Below are 21748 nucleotides of genomic sequence, written 5' to 3'. Positions count from 1 at the left end.
CTGGTCAACAGGGTGAGCAAGATTCTTTGTATGTGGTTGGTTTTTGCTGTCCCCTGTGAGGGCATGCTTCATTCCTGGAAAACCTTGGAGTCATTGTTACATATACATTATATACTGACTTTTAAGAAGCCGGAAATTCACAACCTATTTGATGGAGCAGGTAAGACTCAATTTTTGTGTGCGTCTCATGGGTCCTTTTTGCTTTTTATATCTTGGATACTGTCATTTTATTTTATAGACTGGTGGTATCAGCTTTAACGTAGTGGCAATACTACTTTCAATTATCAGTAAAGGCTAGCATTCACTTGCTGTACCTGCAATTCATGCAAGAAAAAGGTCCCTGCACCTTTTCTAAAATGCAACCTGAGCGAAATCATATGTTGCTTTTGCGCCATGCAATTTCACGCACTCAAAAACGAGCTGCGGTTTCAGATGCAATTGGGTTGCCATTAAGAAGGAGCAGCACTGTTTTGGCTGCGGGTGGTTGTGGGAACAGGTGCGATTTACATGCTGTTCCGCACCCGCAACCACCCGCACAAGTCAACCTAAATATTTTCAAGGTTCATACTCACTTTCTGTATCACGGCCATGTAGACATCCAAAGCAAATCTTTAGTATAATGAGAGTTTATATTATACTTTTTGTAATGCTTTCTTCTGTTTTTGGTCTTGATTGACCACATTTTTCCCACGATAAACATGTTTTGGTCATACGTAGAGCAATTTTTGAGGCGATGATTTTATTTAGACTTGGCTTTAATACACTTTTGTGGTATAGGTTGTAAATATGCCTTTAAAATTACCAAAATCTGTATTGTTGGTCCTAAACAGGCAATGTTTTCATAAAACTAGCTGTAAGCTGAGTCATAGAATTGAGGCTCTTGCAACACAAACCCGAAAAAAAGATAAGATCTGTAATATGATTTCCTGAAAAACCACATGTTGAAAAACTTCAGATCGGTCAGGAAAAACAAATTGTTACCATTGTAGTTTTATCTAATATCAGATGTTCTGCTGTGTTGACAAAGGACATTCTTGTGTATAGACATCATTTCATTTAAAATTCTTAATAATTTTGAAATTCATATTTCGCTTCCTTTGTGCAGTACAGTGGTCCCCTATGTGAACAGCGCGACTTTGCAAGGCAACTTCAGCGCAACTTCGGAGCAACTTGGAGCAACTTACAAAGCGACTTAAAGTTGCTTCCAGTACAGGCGACTTTGGCTGTGGCCAATCACAGAATAATCAGCTGTGTGGGAGGGAGGGGTTTGCCTGAGTAAACTATTTACTCTTCCTGTAAAGTTGCTTCAGTTAAGACAGTGATCCGACTTTGGAGGTAACTTCCATTGAAATCTATGTGTAGAAGTTGCCTACAAATTGCCTAGAAGTCGCCTTAAAGTAGTACAGGAACCTTTTTCGAAGTCGGAGCGACTTTAGTGTACATTAAGACGGCTCTCATCCACTTCAATTGAATTTCTCATTTTGCGCGACTTGGGGCGACACAATTCGGACCCTAAGTCGCGGTAGTGTGAACCGGCACTTAATAGGCTTGCAAGAGAAACATTGTTCATAATAACAACCCCAAACACACCTCCAAGAAGACCACTGCCTTGCTAAAGAAGCTGAGGGTAATGCCGTGTACACACCATCGTTTTTCACGACGCGGTTCCTCTCCAGCCTGACTTGCATACACACGTTCATGCAAAAAAAACGTCCGACCAAAGCGCGGTGACGTATAACACATACAACGGAACTATAAAGGGGACGTTCCTTTCAAATGGCTCCACCCTTTAGGCTGCCTTTGGGCTGCATACTTGATTCTGATCATGCACGTTTTTTTTCCCCTCGGAAAAGCATACACACGACTGTTTTTGGCGGCAAGAAAAAGACTGACGTTAAACACGACGAGAAAAAAGAGAGCTGGTTTCAATTTTTTTGCGGGCGGTTTCTTTGTTGAGAAAACTGCTAGGGTGCATACACACGACCGGTTTTCTCGACCAATATAAAAATTGTCTGTTTTCTCGTCGTGAAAAACGGTCGTGTGTACGAGGCATAAAGGTGATGGACTGGCCAGCATTGTCTCCAGACCTAAACCGTATTGAGCAACTGTGGGGCATCCTCAAATGGATGGTGGAGGAGCGCAATGTCTCTAATATCCACTTGGACTTCCGCATCTGTGTCAGTTCAAACCTCACTAATAACCTTAGTGACTGTTATTATAAATTCAACTAAAAGAGAACTAGTTCACAAGTGGATATTACAAGAATCTGAACACTTATGGGTCTAGTTATAAATGTTTTCACCAAAGATTCAAAGAAAAGAAAGAATCCTGAGTAAAGGTTATGTGAATCTTTGTAAAAATATTTGTAATTAGACCCTTTATTCTTAAATTATTATCATTGTGCAGACTGACTCATGAGTAAGCTTGATATTACCCAAGGATGATTCATGGTGGTAAGAGAGGTATGCAGTCCCCTGGGACTCGACAGTTGTTGCTCTGTCAGCTATCAGAACTCTTTGTTGTTCTGCAAGAAAACTATTTTAAAATGATACCATATAGTATATTGTATATAATATATTTAGTAATATTAGGTATTCTTCATTTTAAAGTTGTATCCTGTTTCTGTTTAAATCAGAATTTTAGTTAAAAAAAATTTTTTTATGGACATCCACAAAAAATAGTTCACGTTATGTATCATTCTCTAGTTTACACTTCGTTCAGAAGGGCTGCATTATGCAGAATAACATACATAACATACATCACTTATGGTATTTGGTCGCAATTACACCTATTTTGGAACGCAATGAAAATCGATTGCTAGTTTCTGCCTGAACAGGACAGTGCTATGCAAATCAAAGTTTGCCAACCACACAAGTTCTCCTTTTAAACACCCAGACCTTTGTTTACACAGTGCGCTCTTTGCTCATCTTTAATTGTTTTACTGCTGCAGAACAAGATAAATGTGAATGTGTTTCTTTTGCAGAATAATTCCGTTCTCATCACCTGATACAACTGAGTACAGACAATACAAAAGTGAGATCATTAAGCCCCATACACACAGGCAGAATGCCAGGTGACATCAGCCGGTTCAATAAAAACCGGCTGACATTGGGTCTGTGCGTATGGCAGCCAGTCCAACCGAAGCCGGCCGTTTGGCTGACTTCTGTCGGATGAGCATGCTGGAAAACCAGCAGCTGATGACTTCTGATCAGCGCTTTCAACCAATGGCTGGGAGCGCTGACCGCAGTGTTCTGGCGGGGGGGCGTCCCCCGTTAGTAACGGCACGCTCAGTGCGCCTGCGCGCTGTTGTCTATGGCGCATGCGCCGTAAACATCAGTACATGTCTTTCAAAAATATCTCCTAAACCGTGTAGGTTTAGGGGATATTTCTTGCACCTACAGGTAAGCCTTAATCTAGTCTTACCTGTAGGTAAAAGTGGCCTGTAAGCCACTGATCAGTAAATTCTCACAGCAGAGAAGTCCCACAGTCACAAAACAAAGACATGGTGGGGAGGATTCCTCCATCCTCATTGATTGTGTGGGTGGAGTAACCCATTTGTTTTTGTTTTTTTTTTGATCAGCCCACTTACTGGTCACAAAAAATAGTCTTCTATGGGCAGCCTTAGGAAGATTTACTTTGCACATAAGCTGTTTCATAATGGCAAGGGTGCTGTAACTGAAAGGTGAATATGGGCTTGTATTATCATCTTCAACTAATTTCAAGTGGCAATCCTACCACCGCTTGAGCCTGGGTTCACACTATTGCGATGCGGGAACCAGCGCGGATCCAGTGCCGGTTCCCACATTGCATCTACCTCGCAGGCAGTTCACACTGCCCCCTGCGAACCACTGCGGGTGTCAATACAAAGTCAATGACACCCCTAGATCAAATTGCAGTTCGCAGTGCAGACTGTGAATTCTGACAGGAATCGGATCGCATGGGTGTTCACGTGATTCATCTGATTCCAGTGTGGGGGAAAAAAAGGTTCCTGCACCTTATTTATGTAAATCCAAATCGAGTTCAGCCATACAACTGTATGGCTGAATTAAAAAAGCTGCGTTTTGGTCTGTATTCCCATATAGTGTTGAGCTGTGTAAAACCTACGTAGCAAATGTTTTATTCATGGTCTGATTTTGACTGTATTTTACATGGTGCACATATAAACATTTGTCCAACTCTTCCATGCGTAATGCGTAAATGGACATGGTCATATATGCTGCTGACACTGTCTACTTAATGACTAATTCGAGGTGAAGAGGAGAACATAAACATAAACTATGTGTAGGCAACGGCAGCGGTTAGGGCACAGAATGACCTCAGCCTTTCATCATTTAAAATTACTGAATGCCAAGGTCCGTCTACGCCTGCACTACCACTGCTGCCTAATAAATGACTCATTCAGGACCAGGGGGAGATGGTAACATAAAAGGCCATACACATGTATGAGTAGGTGGGAGCGGGAGTTAACATGGTGGGGGGCTCCATGGTTTATGAACACAAACTTTTTTGGTTTCTCAGAATCTTAATGAGTTCTGGAGCCCGGAGGATTGGTAGAGCTTTGGTGGGATAAAGCCTCCACTCCTAGGTCCATATCTTACCTGGTAATCAGATCTCATTTTTAGTCTCAGCTGTCCCCAGGCCTTTTTATGCAAGCTGACTGATGAGTTAAATTGTACTATGGACCATTTTCTGCAGGATCTTTCTCCCAGCAAGATCCTGGGAAAATGTCAGTACTTGCGTGCATAAGCCTCCAGAATTTGAACATGTAACTCTCAGTTCAGTATGTTTAGCCTAGGGTGGGGGTCGGCAAGCCATCGATCTACTGGTTGATTGTGGGGAGCCGACAGGTAGATTGTGAACATGGTTCTGCCTCCCCCCAGCCTTTGCTGCTCTCATGTTCACTTCAGAGCGGAGAGCATGAGGCAGCAAAGTGCTGGATGAAGGGCGAGGGCAGGAGCTACTTCAGTGATTGGTTGATAGGCAGTCCTAGCAACCAATCACCAGCTTGGTATTATAAAAAGTTTTCTCTGGCAGCTCCCGCTCCCACCTTCCACCCAGCACTATGCTGTCTTCTGAACTTCGCTTTGATGTACACATGATGTCAGGTAGGAAGTGCTACCTACATAGTGCTGTGTGTTCGTGTGTGTGTATGTGGGGGGGGGGGGGGTGAAGGGGACAGAAGAGACACTTTTGGGACAGAGCACACTACATTCCGGGGGGGGGGGGGGGTTGACATGAGAAAGGGCCAGGACACTGCTTTGGGAGATGGGAAGACAGAGGACACCGCTTTTAGGGGGGAATGGCCACTTTGTGGGGGGCAGAGGACACTACTATGAGAGGGGGAGGGGGGTACAGGAAACTACAGTGAGAGGGTGTTGTGAAAGGGGCAGAGGACACTGCTATGGGGGAGGGGGCAGAGGAAAAGGGGACACTAATGCGGGGGGTATTGTGAAGGTGGGCAGGGAGCACTGCTATATGTTGGGGGGGAGAAGACACTATTGTGGAGGTGTGATTATGAAGAGGGGCAGAGGACACAACTGTGACACACTATGAGGTAGGTATACTAAAACCAGAGAACTCAGAAACTGGTGCAGCTGTTCATGGTAGCCAATCAGCTTCTAACCTTAGCTTGTTCATTTAAAGCAGAGTTCCACTGAAAAAAGATAAAAAAAAGTCAGCAGCCACACATACTGCAGCTGCTGACTTTTTATATTAGGACACTTACCTGTCCAGGGCGCCCACAATGTCCTCACCCGAAGCCGATCTGTCCCTCGGCTCCCGAGTGCAGGCACGGGCATCTTCAGTAAGGGAATCAGGAAGGGAAGCCTCACGGCTTCACAGCCTGGTTCCCTACTGCACATGCGCGAGTTGCGCTGCATGTCCTCACTGGTCCCTGCTGTCTTTTGGGACCTGTGTGTCTCCCAGAAGACAGCAGGGAGGACGGAGTAGGGCCCTGACATGGTGTAGATCGCAGCGGAATCTGTAACGATCTATCGCCGGAGCAAATCCCCCTCCCCCTGAAGGGTGTCAAATGTGACACCAGAGGAGGGGAGGAACCGGAAAAGCGGAAGTTCCATTTTTGGGTGGAACTCTGCTTTAGGCTTTGCCAATAAAACATGGAAGCTGATTGGCTGCAATGCAGAAGTGTGCCTGATTTTGCACTCTGCAGCTTCAGTAGATAAATATCAATTATACCCTCTTTTTTATTGGGAGCTTTATATATATATATTTTTTTTTTAAGGACGTCACCTAGAACCATTACCATCCCCAAACCCCCCACCCCACTCCTTTCCAGGGACCTTTGATTTCCCCATGTTGTCCAGGTAGATCTCAACCTCTGAAAGGTTGCCCCTCTGAAAGGTTGCCTACCCCTGGCCTAGGGAATATACCTGAATGCTTGGAGTCCTATGGAGTTTGATATTATAGTCTAATAAATGTATAAAGGGTTGAACTTACACTTATGCATTGTTTCAGCCTTAGGCCCTGTACTCACGACCAAACATGTCTGCTGAAACTAGTCCGCGGACCAGTTTCAGCAGACATGTTTGGCCGTGTGTAGGCACGAGAGGACCATTTTCGGGCGGATCGGACAGGTTTCCAGCGGACAACTGTTTCCTGGACTTGCTTTAAAACAGTCCGCTGGAAACCTGTCCCCCCGACATGTACGGTTGTCTGTACAGACCTACCGTACATGTCCGGCCGCCCGCCATCCCTCGCATGCGTCGAATGACTTCGACGCATGCGTGGAAGCATTTAAAAGGCAGGCCCGCCCACGTCGCCGCGTCATTGTCGCGGCGACACCGCGTCATCGACGCGGCGACACCGCAGACACGCCCCGCGTATTGTTTACGCGCGGAGTTCTGTTCGATGGTGTGTACGGCCATCGAACAGAAGTCCCTGGGCAGACATGTCCGATGAAAACGGTCCGCGGACCGGTTTCATCGGACATGTCTGCTCGTGAGTACTCGGCCTTATAGTTACTGGGAAAGTATTGGTCTCACTGCTGACATTTTTACTCTTAGCTTATTCCTACCGTAAAGTGAACCTTCATGGTATATACATTAAATAAAAATGGTAGAATTTTAATCCATATTCAGTGTGTGTTTTGGCAAAGTATTTTTTTTACTTGAAAAAGGTTTCAGCAAGTCTCTCTTCTGTCTGGGCGGCTTCTAGAGCCCTTCCTTTGTCTGGACCCTATGGCCATGTAATAGGTGAAGCATGAACGCACAGTCAGCAGGAAATGTCTGAAATCTTAGCCCTTGGATGCACTTTATTCCAGCGTCCTTATTCATCCATTGGAATGTTTTATTACATTTGTAGCCTTGTTTGTGTTTCTGTGTTCCTCATTTGTTAAGAATTTTTTTTTGTGTTCATTCTTTGTGTACAACGTTGGGAAAGCTCAGAACTTGGCAATTAACTTTACAAATTGTTTCCAAGTTATTATGACAGTAAACTATGGTTTTAAATAAATAATGTTATTCAAGTATGTATTCCTAACTCAAAAAAGAACCTTTTATTGCTCTCAGCCTCCCCCAAGTCTCCAAATTCCTCCTTTTTTTTAGGGTGGCTATGCATGTAGGAACGTAGCCACCCTCTATTGTTTGCTCTGGAGAAGGACTATAGACTCTGGCTTATGGGATTTGTAGTGTGCCAAGAGCAGTGCACATAACTACAACTCCTCGAAGTAAGAGCCGGTTCACACTGGGGCGACTCGTCAGGCGGGTCAGCCGCCTGACGAGTCGCGTCCCATTCAATGCAATGGAACCGTTCTAATAGGAGCGACGCAAGTCGGTTCCTGCACGACTTTGTGGGGGGCTCAGAGCGACCTGCATTGACTTCTATACAGAAGTCGTTTTGCTGGTCGCCTCTGAAGTCGTCCTCAGGAAGTCGTGCCGCGGGAGTCGTGCCGCGGGAGTGTGAACCGGCTCTGAGGGGGTAAAGGAGAGGTTTGCAGGCTCACAGAGAACATTACAAGGTGGCAGAAAAGCACAGTTAAAAAACAGTTTTCATAGTAAATAGATTACGTAGTTTATGTATATAGATTATTTTTGGAGCGTAATGCCTTGTACACACGATCGGAATTTCCGATGAAAAAAGTCAGACGGAGGTTTTTCATCAGATATTCCGACCGTGTGGGCCCCATCGGACTTTTTTTCCGTCAGAGTTTAGAAATAGAACATGTTTTATTTTTTTTTCGATGGAAAAAAATCCTATCGCACAATCCAATCGTCTGTGTGGAACTCCGGCGGAGAAAAAACAATGCATGCTCAGAATCAAGTCGATGCATTCTCAGAAGCATTGAACTTAATTTTTCTCGCCTCGTCGTAGTGTTTTACGTCACCGCGTTTTGGACGGTCGGAATTTGGTCTGACAGTGTGTATGCAAGACAGCTTGAACAGAATTCCGACTGAAAATTCCATTGGAACTTCTGATCGTGTGTACAGGGCATAAGGATATCATTTAGTGTCTCTTTAATATATTTGTTCATTTTTACGTAACTTTAAGGAGCTTCTGCACCAAAAGTGCTGAGAGATATTGGTGGCAAAAATGGCAAAAGGTGACATCAGGTAAGGGGTGTCAATGGAACCACACACAGCTCAAATTGTATCTGGTTCTTTGGGAATCTGATGAAATTCACTCTATGAATGACCAATTCTCTCTTTTTTTTGGGCATGGTAATATAGATGTGAATGGGCTCCTAATGTACATGCATGCATACTGTGATTGCTGGGCTCCAAGCTTGTTCTAGGAGAGTCATGTCAGCTGCAGTGAAGCTGAACAGGTGGCTTGGTGTCCAGGAACATGTGGCCTGGGGTCAGAGCCCTCTTTGGAGTTTTGTCAATCCATTTGTCATGTTGAGTCTCACTTTTCATGCTGCTATAAAAAAAACAAATGATGCAAAATAGCTGCAACAGGCAGCTCTACTTTTACTTATAATAGCTGCTGCAGGTGGAAGGAGCTGTAAACTTATTTAAAGAAAAGTGTTATTTTAATTTTATTTACGATAATAATTCCTAGAAGGTGCCTTTCATGCTGTATGCTTTGGAATAATCCTTAGGCTACATGCCCACGGACGTTTTAAAAAACGCGCTGTAAAGCTAGTACAGACGCCAGGAGTTTTAACACGTTTTTTAACGCGTTTTGCATTGAATTCAATGCACGTTTCACCACGCTAGCTTTCAGACGCTTTTTCTTTTTCTATTCAAAATCAATGGTTCCCTATGGGAGCCCATTTATTTGAATAGAGGTCGCACCATAAGTCGGATCAAGATGATCCGACTTGCGGGACGACTCGTTTTACAGAGAATCTTGAGGGGGAACCCCGCGAAAAATTGTGCGAGGTTCCCCCCCAGGATGATACCAGACCCTTCGGTCTAGTATGGATCTTAAGGGAAGCCCATACAAAAAAAATGGCGTGGGGGTTCCCCCAGGATCCATACCAGACCCTTATCTGAGCACGCAGGTCAGACCATATCAAGCCAATGTAATAATGTGCTTCAATCACCCTGACACCATATCAGCCATGGTGCCGTGATGATTGAAGCGCAAACACCAGCCATTGCTTACCATCGGCCTACAAAAAGGTTGCTGACCGTGGCTATGGGCTCTAGCCCCCAGATCTTTTGCAGACCTAGCAACGCCCCTGCTATGGACAAATCTCTCCTGCATTGAAAGTGTATTTGTTTACTACCTTGCTTAATAATAGGACAAACCTGCTTGGACTGTTCCGGAGTGTCCCTGTTTCTGGCATGGTTTACCTCTGCCAATACCAGTTGAGCCTGTTCATAGGAACAGGCTGTATTTAGATATCAAAGTACCCTAGACACATTAGAATGATGCCTTTTACGCAGGCTCGCTCTTTTATAGCATGCAATTACTTTATGATTTCATATAGGTGACGGTTGCCTAAATAAAACTTTACAATAACAATACTCCTAAAAGAAGACATATTATACTTTACTCCTCTGATGCCCGTTCCACTGTTTTCTGCAGTAAAAAACTGAAACCAGAGAATCTGCAGACTTATGCTGTAGTTTAGTTCCTCCTGTCGGCCCATATGTCAGTACAGGACACAGTAGGGATGTAGGGGCTGATGGATCAAACTACAGTTCTCAGCATGGGATCATGATCCCAACACTTTTGGAGGGGTCCGATTCTGAAGGACCCCCTCAGCTGGCAGTTTCTCTACACTACTGCAGAGAATGTTGACATGGGCAGCAGGAGAGGTGAGTACAAAATGTCTTCTCTGCAGGGGTAAGTTTTATTATACCAACAGAATTAAAATATAGGAAGTCTTACGAGTCCTCTTAATATGCTACACACAGACGTCCTTCTATAGTTTCTAGATTGTAAGCTCTAACGAGCAGTACCCTCTGATTCTTGCTGTAATGAATTGTATTGTTATGCTGCATACACACGATCATTTTTCAGCATGAAAAAAACGTTGTTTTTCAAAAACGTAATTTTAAATGATCGTGTGTGGGCTTCACATCATTTTTCAGGTTCTGAAAAACTAAAAACATCATGCTGCATTTTTTAACGTCGTTTTAAACTATGTCGTTTTTCGGGGTTGTAAAAAATGATCGTGTGTGGGCTAAAACGACAAAAAGCTCAGAAGCAAGTTATGAGACGGGAGCGCTCGTTCTGGTAAAACTACCATTCATAATGGAGTAAGCACATTCATCACGCTGTAAGGCCTTGTACACACGACCAAGGAACTCGTCGGAAAAGACACATCATTTTCCTCGACGAGTTCCTTGTTAGGCTTGTCGAGAAACTTGACAAGCTTTCTTTGCGTACACACTGTTAAGGCCAAATCTCCTCGTTCTCAAACGCGGTGACGTACAACACATACGACGGCAGGGGAAGTTCGATTCCACTGGCACAACCCTTGGGGCTGCTTTTGCTAAACTCATGTTACTGCGTGTACACACGACCGTTTTCCTCGACAGAATCCATCAAGAAACTTGGTGGCAGAGCTTTTTTGCCGAGGAAAACGGTCGTGTGTATGTTTTTTATCAAGAAAACTGTTGAGGAACTTGACGAGGAAAAAAGAGAACAAGTTCTCTTTTTCCTTGACGGGAGTCTCAATTTCCTCGTTGTGTTCCTCGTCGGGCTGGTTTTCAATGAGAAACACGTTTGTGTGTATGCTTAGAAACCTGCGCATGCTCAGAATAAAGTATGAGACGGGAGCGCACTTTCGGTAAAAGTCGCGTTTGTAATGGAGATAGCACATTTGTCACGCTGTAACAGACTGAAAAGTGCAAAACGTCTCTCACCAAACTTTTACTTAACACAGTAACATGAGATTAGCAAAAGCAGCCCCAAGGGTTGTGCCAGTGGAATCGAACTTCCCCTTTATAGTGCCGTCGTACGTGTTGTACGTCACCGCGTTTGAGAACGAGGAGATTTGGTCTTGACAGTGTGTACGCAGTTTCTCGACAAGCCTAACCAGGAACTCGTCGAGGAAAACGATGTGTCTTTTCTGACGAGTTCCTCGGTCGCGTGTACGAGGCCTAACAGACAAAAAAGCGCGAATCTTTTACTAACACGGAATCAGCTAAAGCAGCCCAAAGGCGAATGGAACTTCCCCTTTAAAGTGCCGTCGTACGTGTTGTACGTCACCGCACTTTGCTAGATCATTTTTTAAAAACGATGGTGTGTAGGCAACATCGTTTTAATGATAAAGTTGAGAAAACGTCATTTTTTAGACATGCTGAAAAACAAAGTTTTTTTTCATGCTGAAAAATGATCGTGTGTACGCGGCATAACTGTAAAGCTTTGCACAAACTGTTGGCACTATATAAATCCTGTGTAATAATAATAATACTTTGCTTAATTTAGCTAAAAAATTACAATAAATGGCCAGAAGAGGGAAGCAATATATGAACATGATTATCACAGTATGTGAATGTTGAGGTTTGGTGCTGCCATCCCTTTATCCTGTTGTCCTTGTTACTGGCCCATAAGTGCTAATGGCGTATAATAATAATAATAACAACAGCCCGGGAGAGGGTAGCAGCAAACTCTGTATTGTGATAGATACATTTGTCGGAAGAGCTACGATGCGTATGCTGTGTTGACACAAGGCAAACACATTGGATGCTTCTTGTAATATATCTGCTGTAGTAAGTGGGGGCAGAGATTTCTCATTTTTGGGCAAGTGTGCAGCAGGTGTTCAGCTAAATGTATAATGACCAAAGCACTGAAGTCATTATATTGGGGATCACATTTCTAACTAGCATTTGGCCTACACTCAAATAGCTGTAGCTTGTCACTGGGAACAAATTGTCTCCTGTGCCAAGACTTGCGCAATGTTAACGATTTAATGCGTTCGTGATTGACCATTGTTCTTTTGACATCTCCAAATCAGAAGTAGATACTTTAACTTACAGACTTTAAAATATGAACGCTAAATAATGTATGGAGATTGCTTTGGATATTCACCTCTTAAAAAGACAACATTCTGGTATATGGTAGATTTGGTTGGAAAGATGAAGGGTGAAGCTGGCCATAGATAGATCGAAATTCAGCCAGTTCAGCAGAGACCGGCTGAATTTTCGGTCCATGTGTGACTGTTCCCGGATAATGGAAGTTGATCTAATGATCAACGTCTGTTGATGGGAGTGCTAGGAAAAGTTTGTTGATAAGTGGCTGCAGTTAATGGGCTTCAGTCGCTGATCATTGTATTTTGACAGCAGAGATTCCAGTGTAAGTTCACCTTACAGATTTTCTGTAAAGGTGAATTCACCCTTTAAAGCTTAAAGGGGAGTTCCAGCCAATTTGTATGTTTATTAAAAGTCAGCAGCTACAAAAAGTGTAGCTGCTGGCTTTTAATAAACAGACACTTACCTGCTCCAGCTCTCCAGCGACGCGCCGGCCGGGGCTCCGCTCCTCTCCCCCCCTCCACGACCGGCGTCTTCATTCTCAGTGTGGGCACCCGGCCGTGACAGCTTTCGGCTTCACGGCCGGGCACCCACTGCGCATGCGCGAGCGGCGCGGCGCTGCGCCGTGTAATTGGCCAGGAGATCGCCTAGGACCTGTGACGTGTCCTAGGCGATCGCCTACAGCAGCCCCTTCCTGTAGGCGATTAGGCTTAGTCGCCTACAGGAAGGAGGAAGTGGGACAGGAAGTCCCACTCTTCCTGAAGCCCCCACTCCCCCCCCAAACAAATTACATGCCAAATGTGGCATGTAAGGGGGTGAGGAGTGGGATAACCGAAAGTTCAAATTTGGGTGGAACTCCTCTTTAAACTGATATTTGCTTTTGCCCTTTTTATTTGGCTTGAAATTTTTGATGTCACAATGTAGAGTATAAGATTTCATATCATCTGTGCCCAGTCTTGCCACACAGAGTTAATCCAGCTCTGAGTAATCCTCTTTTATTGTTCAGTGAAATAAAACGGACTTACAGAGAAAAACCTTAGTCCGTTCCGCCCCTTGCTGTGAGTGACAGGTTATTTACATATCTCATGCACTAGCCCGGAGACAGTCATTATTTTTTAATTCCCACCCCCACTCCTTTTCTGCAGTCATGTAGTTACTTTTCTGGATTTTGACTGGATGTTAGTGATCATAGCAGAATTTAGTGCAAGGAAAACATAGGAAAAAATGCATGTTGACAAGGGGCGTGTAGAGGAGGGTCTACTGACATCACGACTCCACCCACAGAGCTCCAGACAACAGATCCATCCACATAATCTGCAGTTTTTCAGTTCTTATAACAGACAGAGGGAAAACATTTGACAGGTAAGGATACATGCAGGAGGCATGTATATCCTTATAGATCAGCACTATGGCAGTAGTTTAGAAAGGATGAGAGTGGGTTTACATCCACTTTAATGATAAAAATATGTGCTGATTCCCCCAATTTACATATTACATTTGTATAATCTTTCTTTGATTTAACACGTAATTGTATTAGACGATATTGTACAAAGTATGGTGTAGAGTAGAGGTCAAGTCCTGGGGAAAAAAGTATGGGAACTCCCACCCAAGATCCACTCCCCCACCAAAAAAAATAATGATACGCTCATATGCATAATTACCAAACCGCATATTTTTTTTTTTCCGATCCACTGTAAATTAGTAATCCTTTATGTTACTGGCCGCTTAATGTATATGGATTCATATGGAGTGTGCGGGTATTCCGTCACTTCCTCAATGCCGCAATGTCTCCTGGGAGCTTTTGTCATTGTTCCCAGGAGACATTGCGGAGGTCTGCCGCGAGTTATCGTGGGATTTAGAAAGAACTTTAAGTTTGCCTGCCCCTGACAGTGACTCGAGCTGGGCATCGCCGCTTAGTAAAGGATTGGCTCGGGCGGCTCGGCTACTCTCGGCGGCTCTAGTCCTGCAAAGGGAACTGCGTTCCTGCTGTGAAAAAAGTGCAGGGACTCCATTCCCACGCGTTCCCGCAGGACTTGAGCCCTGGTGTAGAGACTGGCCTAAGGCCCCGTTCACACCTAGGCGTATATACGCCTGTAGTGTGAACGCCGCTGCCGCCCCGACACGCCAGAGGGATGCTTTAGCATTGCCCTCTATGGAGATGGTTCACATCTCCATGCCGGACGCCTGCCGCCTGAAAAAAGGTCCCGGACCTTTTTTTCAGGCGTCTTTCGGCGTTCGGCTAGGAGATGTGAACCATCTCCATAGAGGGGGTCACAGGCTGCATTCACAATCGCGGCGTTTTGTCGCCGCGAATAGCGGTACAAAACGCCGCTATTTGCCGCCGCAATTCGCGGGACAAAACGCCGCGATTCAGTACGCTATAGTGTGAATGCAGCCTAAAGATTGGATGGGTAACTGTATTATATTCTTGAGTAACTAGGCTATTTTTGGGAACTACTCAGTTCAACTTTGTGTTTTCAGATTCCTCACAGATTGCTTTTAAATGCAAATAATGAGGATAAACTCTATTTAGTGAACTGTGCAGTCTGGCTGTCCTGTATTGTTCAAATATCAGCATTTACTGATCTGTAACTGTTACATTTCTGCCCTTCTGACTCAATTCTTTGTCAGATGGCGCCATCAGTTCATCGTATAAAACACTAGTCTATATAGAAGGTAACTGTTTTAGCAGTTTTAACAGGATTTAGCAGGATAACAACATTTTTTCCAAGAAAAATGTAACATTTCCTAATGCAGAATATTTCTGAACATTGGGAATACTGTTATTTTTATATATCTTAGTGGTAGTGAATATTGCTGTCACTGATCCGTAAATGGTTTTGTAGGAGAATGTATCTTCCAGTTGTCTCTGGGTAGCCACAGGTGTCCATGTAGCCTTATAATTCTAGGGATAGTAAAGGAAAACATTTTTTACATTTAAAATAACAAACATGTTATACTTACCTCCACAGTGCAGTTAGTTTTGCACAGGATGGCTCCCGATCCACGTCTTCTGGGGTCCCTCGGCAGCTGTCTCTGTCCTCCCCGCAATTACTCACCTCAGTAATGCGAGAGCTTGCATGGTGGTCAGTAATTGCGGGCGCGCTCCCGTGATACAGCGAGCAGCCATAGCCGCTCACTGTATCACTCGGCCCCGCCCCTCAACACGCCGCGTCACTGGATGTGATTGACAGCAGCGCCAGCCAATGGCTGCGCTGCTCTCAATCCATCCGCTCTAGCCAATCAGCAGCCAGGCTGAGTGGCGAAGAGGATATCGGGACCGCGCGGGACTTTCGAAGGGTCAGGTAAGTATAAGGGGGGCGGCAGCATTCAATGTTTTTTCACCTTAATGCATAGATTGCATTAAGGTGAACATTTTTTTTTCTTTACAACTCCTTTAAAAGCATCTCACATGTGCTGTATATGATCAGATATAATTACAGTTCAAATCAGATATGGGGGGATCTAAATGTCTGATCCTTTGCTCACGTTTATCTGGACCTTGGGGCACCACTCCATCCACTGACACCAGATGATGGGGCACTATTCCTCCCACTGACACCAATGATGGGACACTATTCCTCCCACTGACACCAATGATGGGACACTATTCTTCCCACTAATGCCAACGATGGGACACTATTCCTCCCACTAATACCAACAATGGGACACTATTCATCCCACTAATACCAATGATGGGACACTATTCCTCCCACTAATACCAACGATGGGACACTATTCCTCCCACTAATACCAACGATGGGACACTATTCCTCCCACTAATACCAACGATGGGACACTATTCCTCCCACTAATACCAACGATGGGACACTATTCCTCCCACTAATACCAACGATGGGACACTATTCCTCCCACTAATACCAACGATGGGGCACTATTCCTCTCACTAATACCAATGATGGGACCACATTCCTCCCACTGACACCAATGATGGGACAGCATTCCTCTCACTGACACCAGTGATAGGGCACCCATTCCTCCCACTGATAAAAACAATGCTGCACCATTCCTCCCTTGCCTACCAACAATAGGGCATTGCTATAGCTGCTAAAGCCGCTAGCAATAATCACTGTCTTCTTCTTCCGCCAAGAGAAGGCAATGGCCCAGCAGGAGGGATTCCTGCATCAACACCGTCTGTTTTGATGGGGGAATCAAGAGAATTTCTTTCCTGCAACAAAGAAATTTGCTCCTTGTATGGCCGACCTTAGGCTAGGTTCACACTGATGCAGTGCAAGTTAAATCCATTTTCCAGTGTGATTTCAAGGAGCAGCTGCAGTACGAGTTGACGTCTCTTTCTCTCTCTCTCTCTCTCTCTCTCTCTCTCTATCTCTATCTCTATCTCTATCTCTATCTCTATCTCTGATCTTGGATGAGCAGTGGTGAACACAGCAAACACCTGCACAGGGCCCTTTTTAAAACCGGAACAGATTGGCAGATTGGCCTCTATAGATACTCATGTTATTTCTCTTGTCATGCAATTCCATGCGTTCTGGAACGCATCAGAAATTGCAGCAGTGTGAACTAGGGCTTAGTTATAACTTTTGATTGACATTTACCAGAACTTCTTTTTTCATTACTAATATATTTATTTTCATTCCATGAGCCCAGGTTCACACTAGGCTGCGGGAATGAAGCTGTGCAAGTTTAGCTGAACTCGCACGATTTCACTCCCGCTGGTCAGTCCTGATTTTGGCCGCGATTACAGAGACATCTGTGCAGGTTTCTGCACAGTTGTAAATGTAAATCGCAGGCCGAAAGGGCAAAAAGTAGTACAGAAACAACTTTTTGAAATCGGTGCAGATGCGGCGCCACAGTGATTAGGACAGTGCCATTGCCGGTGTGTTGTCGAGCTAGTTCTCCTATCGATATGGTTCCCTGCTTGACTGCGCAGGTGCAGACGAAGCCCACGGAAATCTCCGAACCTCGGGCAGCATCCAGGCTCATTCCTTACTAGCCCCGTGGACTGGCCGCTTACAGCAAATTTCACGTCGCCCTGGACCTCTTGCTACAGGTGCTCAGGTTCAGTGATTTCCGTTGGCTCGGATTGCGCCTGCGCAGTCAAGGGGGGAACCATATCGGCAGATCACCGGCAATTGCTGTCAAAAAAAAAAATCCTGTGCAATTCCCACACATTCCCATGTGGTGTGATTTTCAAGTCCGTTCATTTGAATAGAAACAGCAGTGCATGCACTACTTTAAAAAAATGCGCCGCACCAAATCGCATGGTACTGCGGTACCATACTATTTGGTTCCTGACAATGCACTGGGTTTGCGCTCTGCATATGGGAGGCATTTAGCCCTGGTTTACACTGGGTACGATTTGAAACGATTTGAGATGCGATTTGACATGTCAAATCGCATCTCAAATCTGCGGCAATTGTCGGCAATGGCACTGTCCTAATCAGTGCGACGCCGCATCTGCGATTTCAAAAAGTAGTTCCTGTACTACTTTTTGCGATTTCGGGCCGCGATTTACATTAAATTGCAGCCAAAATCGCGGCAAAATCGCAGCCGCGAAATCGCGGTAAAATCGCGCATTTTACCGCGATTTTCAATTCGCAGCAGTGTGAACCTAGGCTCAATGTTACAATGACGCTCGCATGAAGATCGCAAGGGCAGTGTGTTTAAACGCAGTGCTGGTGTGAACCACCCATTATAAAACTTGTGATATTTACTGTTGATATTTCGATCTCATGTGAAATTAAAAAACATACAATAACCTTACTCAAAAGCAACCTGCCAAAAAATGTGCCCGGGGGGGACTGGAAAACAAGCCAGGCATTCCAGAACAAGAAAACAAAATAACATGATCCACAAAACGCAGCGTTAGTGTTTCACAACAAACAGTTGAGTTGGATTAGGAGCGATTTAGCAGCCCTGCCTCTGCCATTTCACATCCCAAAGCCCTGTGCACACAATAGTGAAAAATGCTGACAGATAAAGTAGTACAATTGGACATGGGCCACTGCTATCTCTAACCATAGAGAGGCTGCAACATTCCTTTTTTCTTTCCTTATTTTTGGAATGGAGGGGAGTCAGCTGGAGAGGAGAGCAGAGGGTTACAGGCCAAACGGCTGGCTCGGATAACACAGGATTGGATGGCAGCTTCCTTTCACAGCACGAGCTGGAGTGGTGCCACGGTTTTTGTGTGTATGCTGAATGAAGGGGGCTAGGAAACAGCTGTATGTAGTGTAGCGCTATCCACTTGGAGAGCTCTCCTCTTCCCCGGCATTTTATGGAATGGACGCACAATGTTTTGTCTGAAAGGTGAGCTGTTTATATTTCTCTTGGATATTGTTCACTAGAATGTGAAAAGCTTCTCTTCCTGCCTTTCTGTTGACTCTAAACAGGTCTAGCGATGAGACCAACTTTTCGGAGAGGCTGACTACAGTGAGGCTTACATTGTTCTCATTGTTCTTGCTAAGAAGTAGATCTTCTGCCAGTTCTGCTGTTTATTTTTTCTTTAGAAGGGGTGTTGGTGAAACCTTAAAGATGACTTTGCCAGATGAGCTACCAGTTTATGGTGACAGTTGGTGTCACTGTCACTTCTGCTGCTTAAGGGTTAATGGGTATATATGAAGCACACAAAGATCAGCGGAGAAGTTGCCAATTAGACGACGGCTTTGTTTAGTAGGGTGCCATCATATTGGTTATGACACTTTGTACGATGCTACAACACAAGATGATAGAATATATGTTGGGTAGAGGTGGCAGTATCATAAAATAAATGCTGGCTAGAGGTGATATGGTCTGCAATGTGCATTGACTTTGTGATCTTCTCAACAATGAAACTGCCAATGGCTCCCTGGTGGTTTCCCTGTTGCCAAACTGTGATAGGTGGTGGCAGTAGTGTAGGCACAGGGGGGCATGACTGATAGATGAACGTGACTTCATACAATCACCTCTGGCTACAAAAGTTCATAAACAGATCCTGCCGGTATCTCCATCCAAAATCAGCATAATAATTTGGAGTAAAGCTAAAGCTTTAAATTTTAAGGGCAATCTAAATGATTGAATTAGCAGTCAGATAATAAATCAGTAGGGAAATGCTAGTACTTGCAATTAAATATAAAGCAAAACTGTAGTTGGTGTTATTGGAAGATATTTTATTTTCCCCTAATGGCGGTTCCCAGTGCAAGAATTTCTTCATCCACGTTGTATACTCTGACATATGTGAGTCAGATGATGTCTTTCTGTAATGTTCCCCCTTCTGTGATTATTCAAAATAGTTTATATGTTCAATTTCTTCTATTAATTCCATCATATTAGGTTATTTTCTTTACGTAGTTACATAGTAGGTGAGGTTGAAAAAGGACACAAGTCCAACCTATTCTTTATTCTATAATGAACATGTGCAAGACATATTTAGGAAAAGTAACAATATGGGGCCATACATATGTTCACTACCTTGGAGCGAGAACCAGAAATGGTAGTAGTATACTTGCCCTACACTTCAGTGATAACAGTTTTCTCACATATGGTCTAAATATATAACGTATATGTAACTTGCTGCTCCCATTCCTTGGAGAGCTTGACATAGGGAGAAACAAAAGCTTCCTCGCTAACAAAAATGAAGCTGGCCATAAAAACATATGGAAAAGTAAGCCAAGCAAAGATCTAAGCAATAATCTATTGTAATCCAGGCACACAAATAGACATTCTGTACATCTATTTCTAGTCTAAAGCCGGCCATTCACTAGTAAATTTCTGCACAAACGTTCAATTGAAAATTCTTATCGGTTTAATTAATGACTGGACGAATGTCTTGAAAGTACTTCAAAATTTTGTTTGCTTATTTAACCTTCGATTTTGGAACAAATGGACTTTTCCAAGCAAAACCCACTTCCACTGTTAGAAATGTAAACAATCAAGAAAAAAATAATTTCCTGTTCCTCCAAATTATATCATCACTGCAGTCGAACGCGAGTGCTGATTTGACCCCACAAGCGATTAGAAGATGTAATGGTCTGAAAACGAAAAGCCTCAAACAAAATTCTAAGGCCTCGAACCCACGATCGGTTAAACAGAGGACAACGATCTGATGGACCGTTTTCATCGGTCAAAACCGATCGTGTGTGGGCCCCATAGGTTATTTAACCATCAGTTGAAAGAAAGCCAACTCAGAAGTCGACGCATGCTTGGAAGCATTGAACTTCGTTTTTTTCAGCACGTCGTTGTGTTTTACGTCTGATACAATCGTTTTTTTAACCGATGGTGTGTAGGCGCGACGGACCATCAGTCAGCTTCATCGGTTAACCGATGAAAACGGTCCATCAGACCGTTCTCATCATTTGGACTGATCGTGTGTACGCGGCTTCATAGTGTTATGGCCAGCTTAAGTGAACATCAGTACTGCACTTATCTCAAAGGTCCGAATCACGATTGTCCAAAGTTGGCATCCATTGGGTCAGTGCCTAAGATAGCAAAGGAAGATAGGACAGCACCAATATACAACCCTGATGCCCTGTACACACAACCGTTTTTCACGACCACAAAACTGCCATTTTTTATATTGGTCGTAAAAACCGGTCGTGTTTATGCTCCCTAATTGCCCGCAAAAAAATTGAAACCAGCTTTTTTTTTTCTAGTCGTGTTTCCCTTCAGTCTTTTTCTCGTCGCAAAAAACGGTCGTGTGTATGCTTTTCCGAGGGCAAAAAAACGTGCATGCTCAGAATCAAGTATGAGACGGGAGCGCTTGTTCTGGTAAAACTAGCGTTCGTAATGGAGATAGCACATTCGTCACGTTGTAATGGACTGAAAAGCCAAATTGTCTCTCACCAAACTTTTACTCACACGAGGATCAGCAAAAACAGCCCAAAGGGTGGCGCTATTTGAAAAGAACTTCCCCTTTATAGTCCCGTCGTAAGTGTTGTACGTCACCGCGCTTTGGTCGGACTTTTTTTTGCATGAACGTGTATATGCAAGGCAGGCTGGAGACGAATCACGTAAAAAAAAACTGCAGCTTTTTGCACGTCAGGAAAAGCGATGGTGTGTACAAGGCATGAGAATTTCTATATATATATTTACTTTTACTAAAAGTACTTATATCTTATAACATTGTTGTAGACAAAAGGTGATGTGTTTATACAAAAGAACAAGAGCATTTTGAAAGGGTGTGCCCTGAACCCTTTGCCAAAAAAAGATTATATCTAGTTTATCTAGTAAATAATTTTGCCGTTGCATATTCCATAAAATGTTTTATGTTTTAAGGATATTGTAGTTTACAATTATGCCTGTAAATATTCTCATTTATCCAGGGCATGATATAGCTTGGCTATTTTCACCCAGGGCTTACCCAGTGGATCTAGGGGTTCTATAAGCAGTGGTGGATTGACCTCCCA

General features: G+C 44.0%; 1 protein-coding gene across 4 annotated transcripts in view; it reads left to right on the top strand.

The window, feature by feature from the left end:
• NHSL1 (NHS like 1) overlaps nt 1–21748 on the top strand; it is a 286410-nt gene that overhangs the window by 154936 nt on the left and 109726 nt on the right. Inside the window, exon 1 of one of the 4 annotated variants that reach the window (XM_040350528.1) lies at nt 18017–18674. The exons of the other annotated variants lie outside the window; for them this stretch is intronic. Coding sequence (XP_040206462.1) covers nt 18659–18674 — 16 coding nt within the window. The 5' untranslated portion in view covers nt 18017–18658. Of the gene's footprint in view, nt 1–18016; nt 18675–21748 lie in introns of those variants that run through there. 4 annotated transcript variants of the gene reach the window in all.

Source organism: Rana temporaria, chromosome 4 (genome assembly GCF_905171775.1).
Source record: "Rana temporaria chromosome 4, aRanTem1.1, whole genome shotgun sequence".
Taxonomy (NCBI): Eukaryota; Metazoa; Chordata; class Amphibia; order Anura; family Ranidae; genus Rana; species Rana temporaria.
Note: the sequence above shows the minus strand (reverse complement) of the source record. Positions and strands in the feature narration are given on the sequence as shown.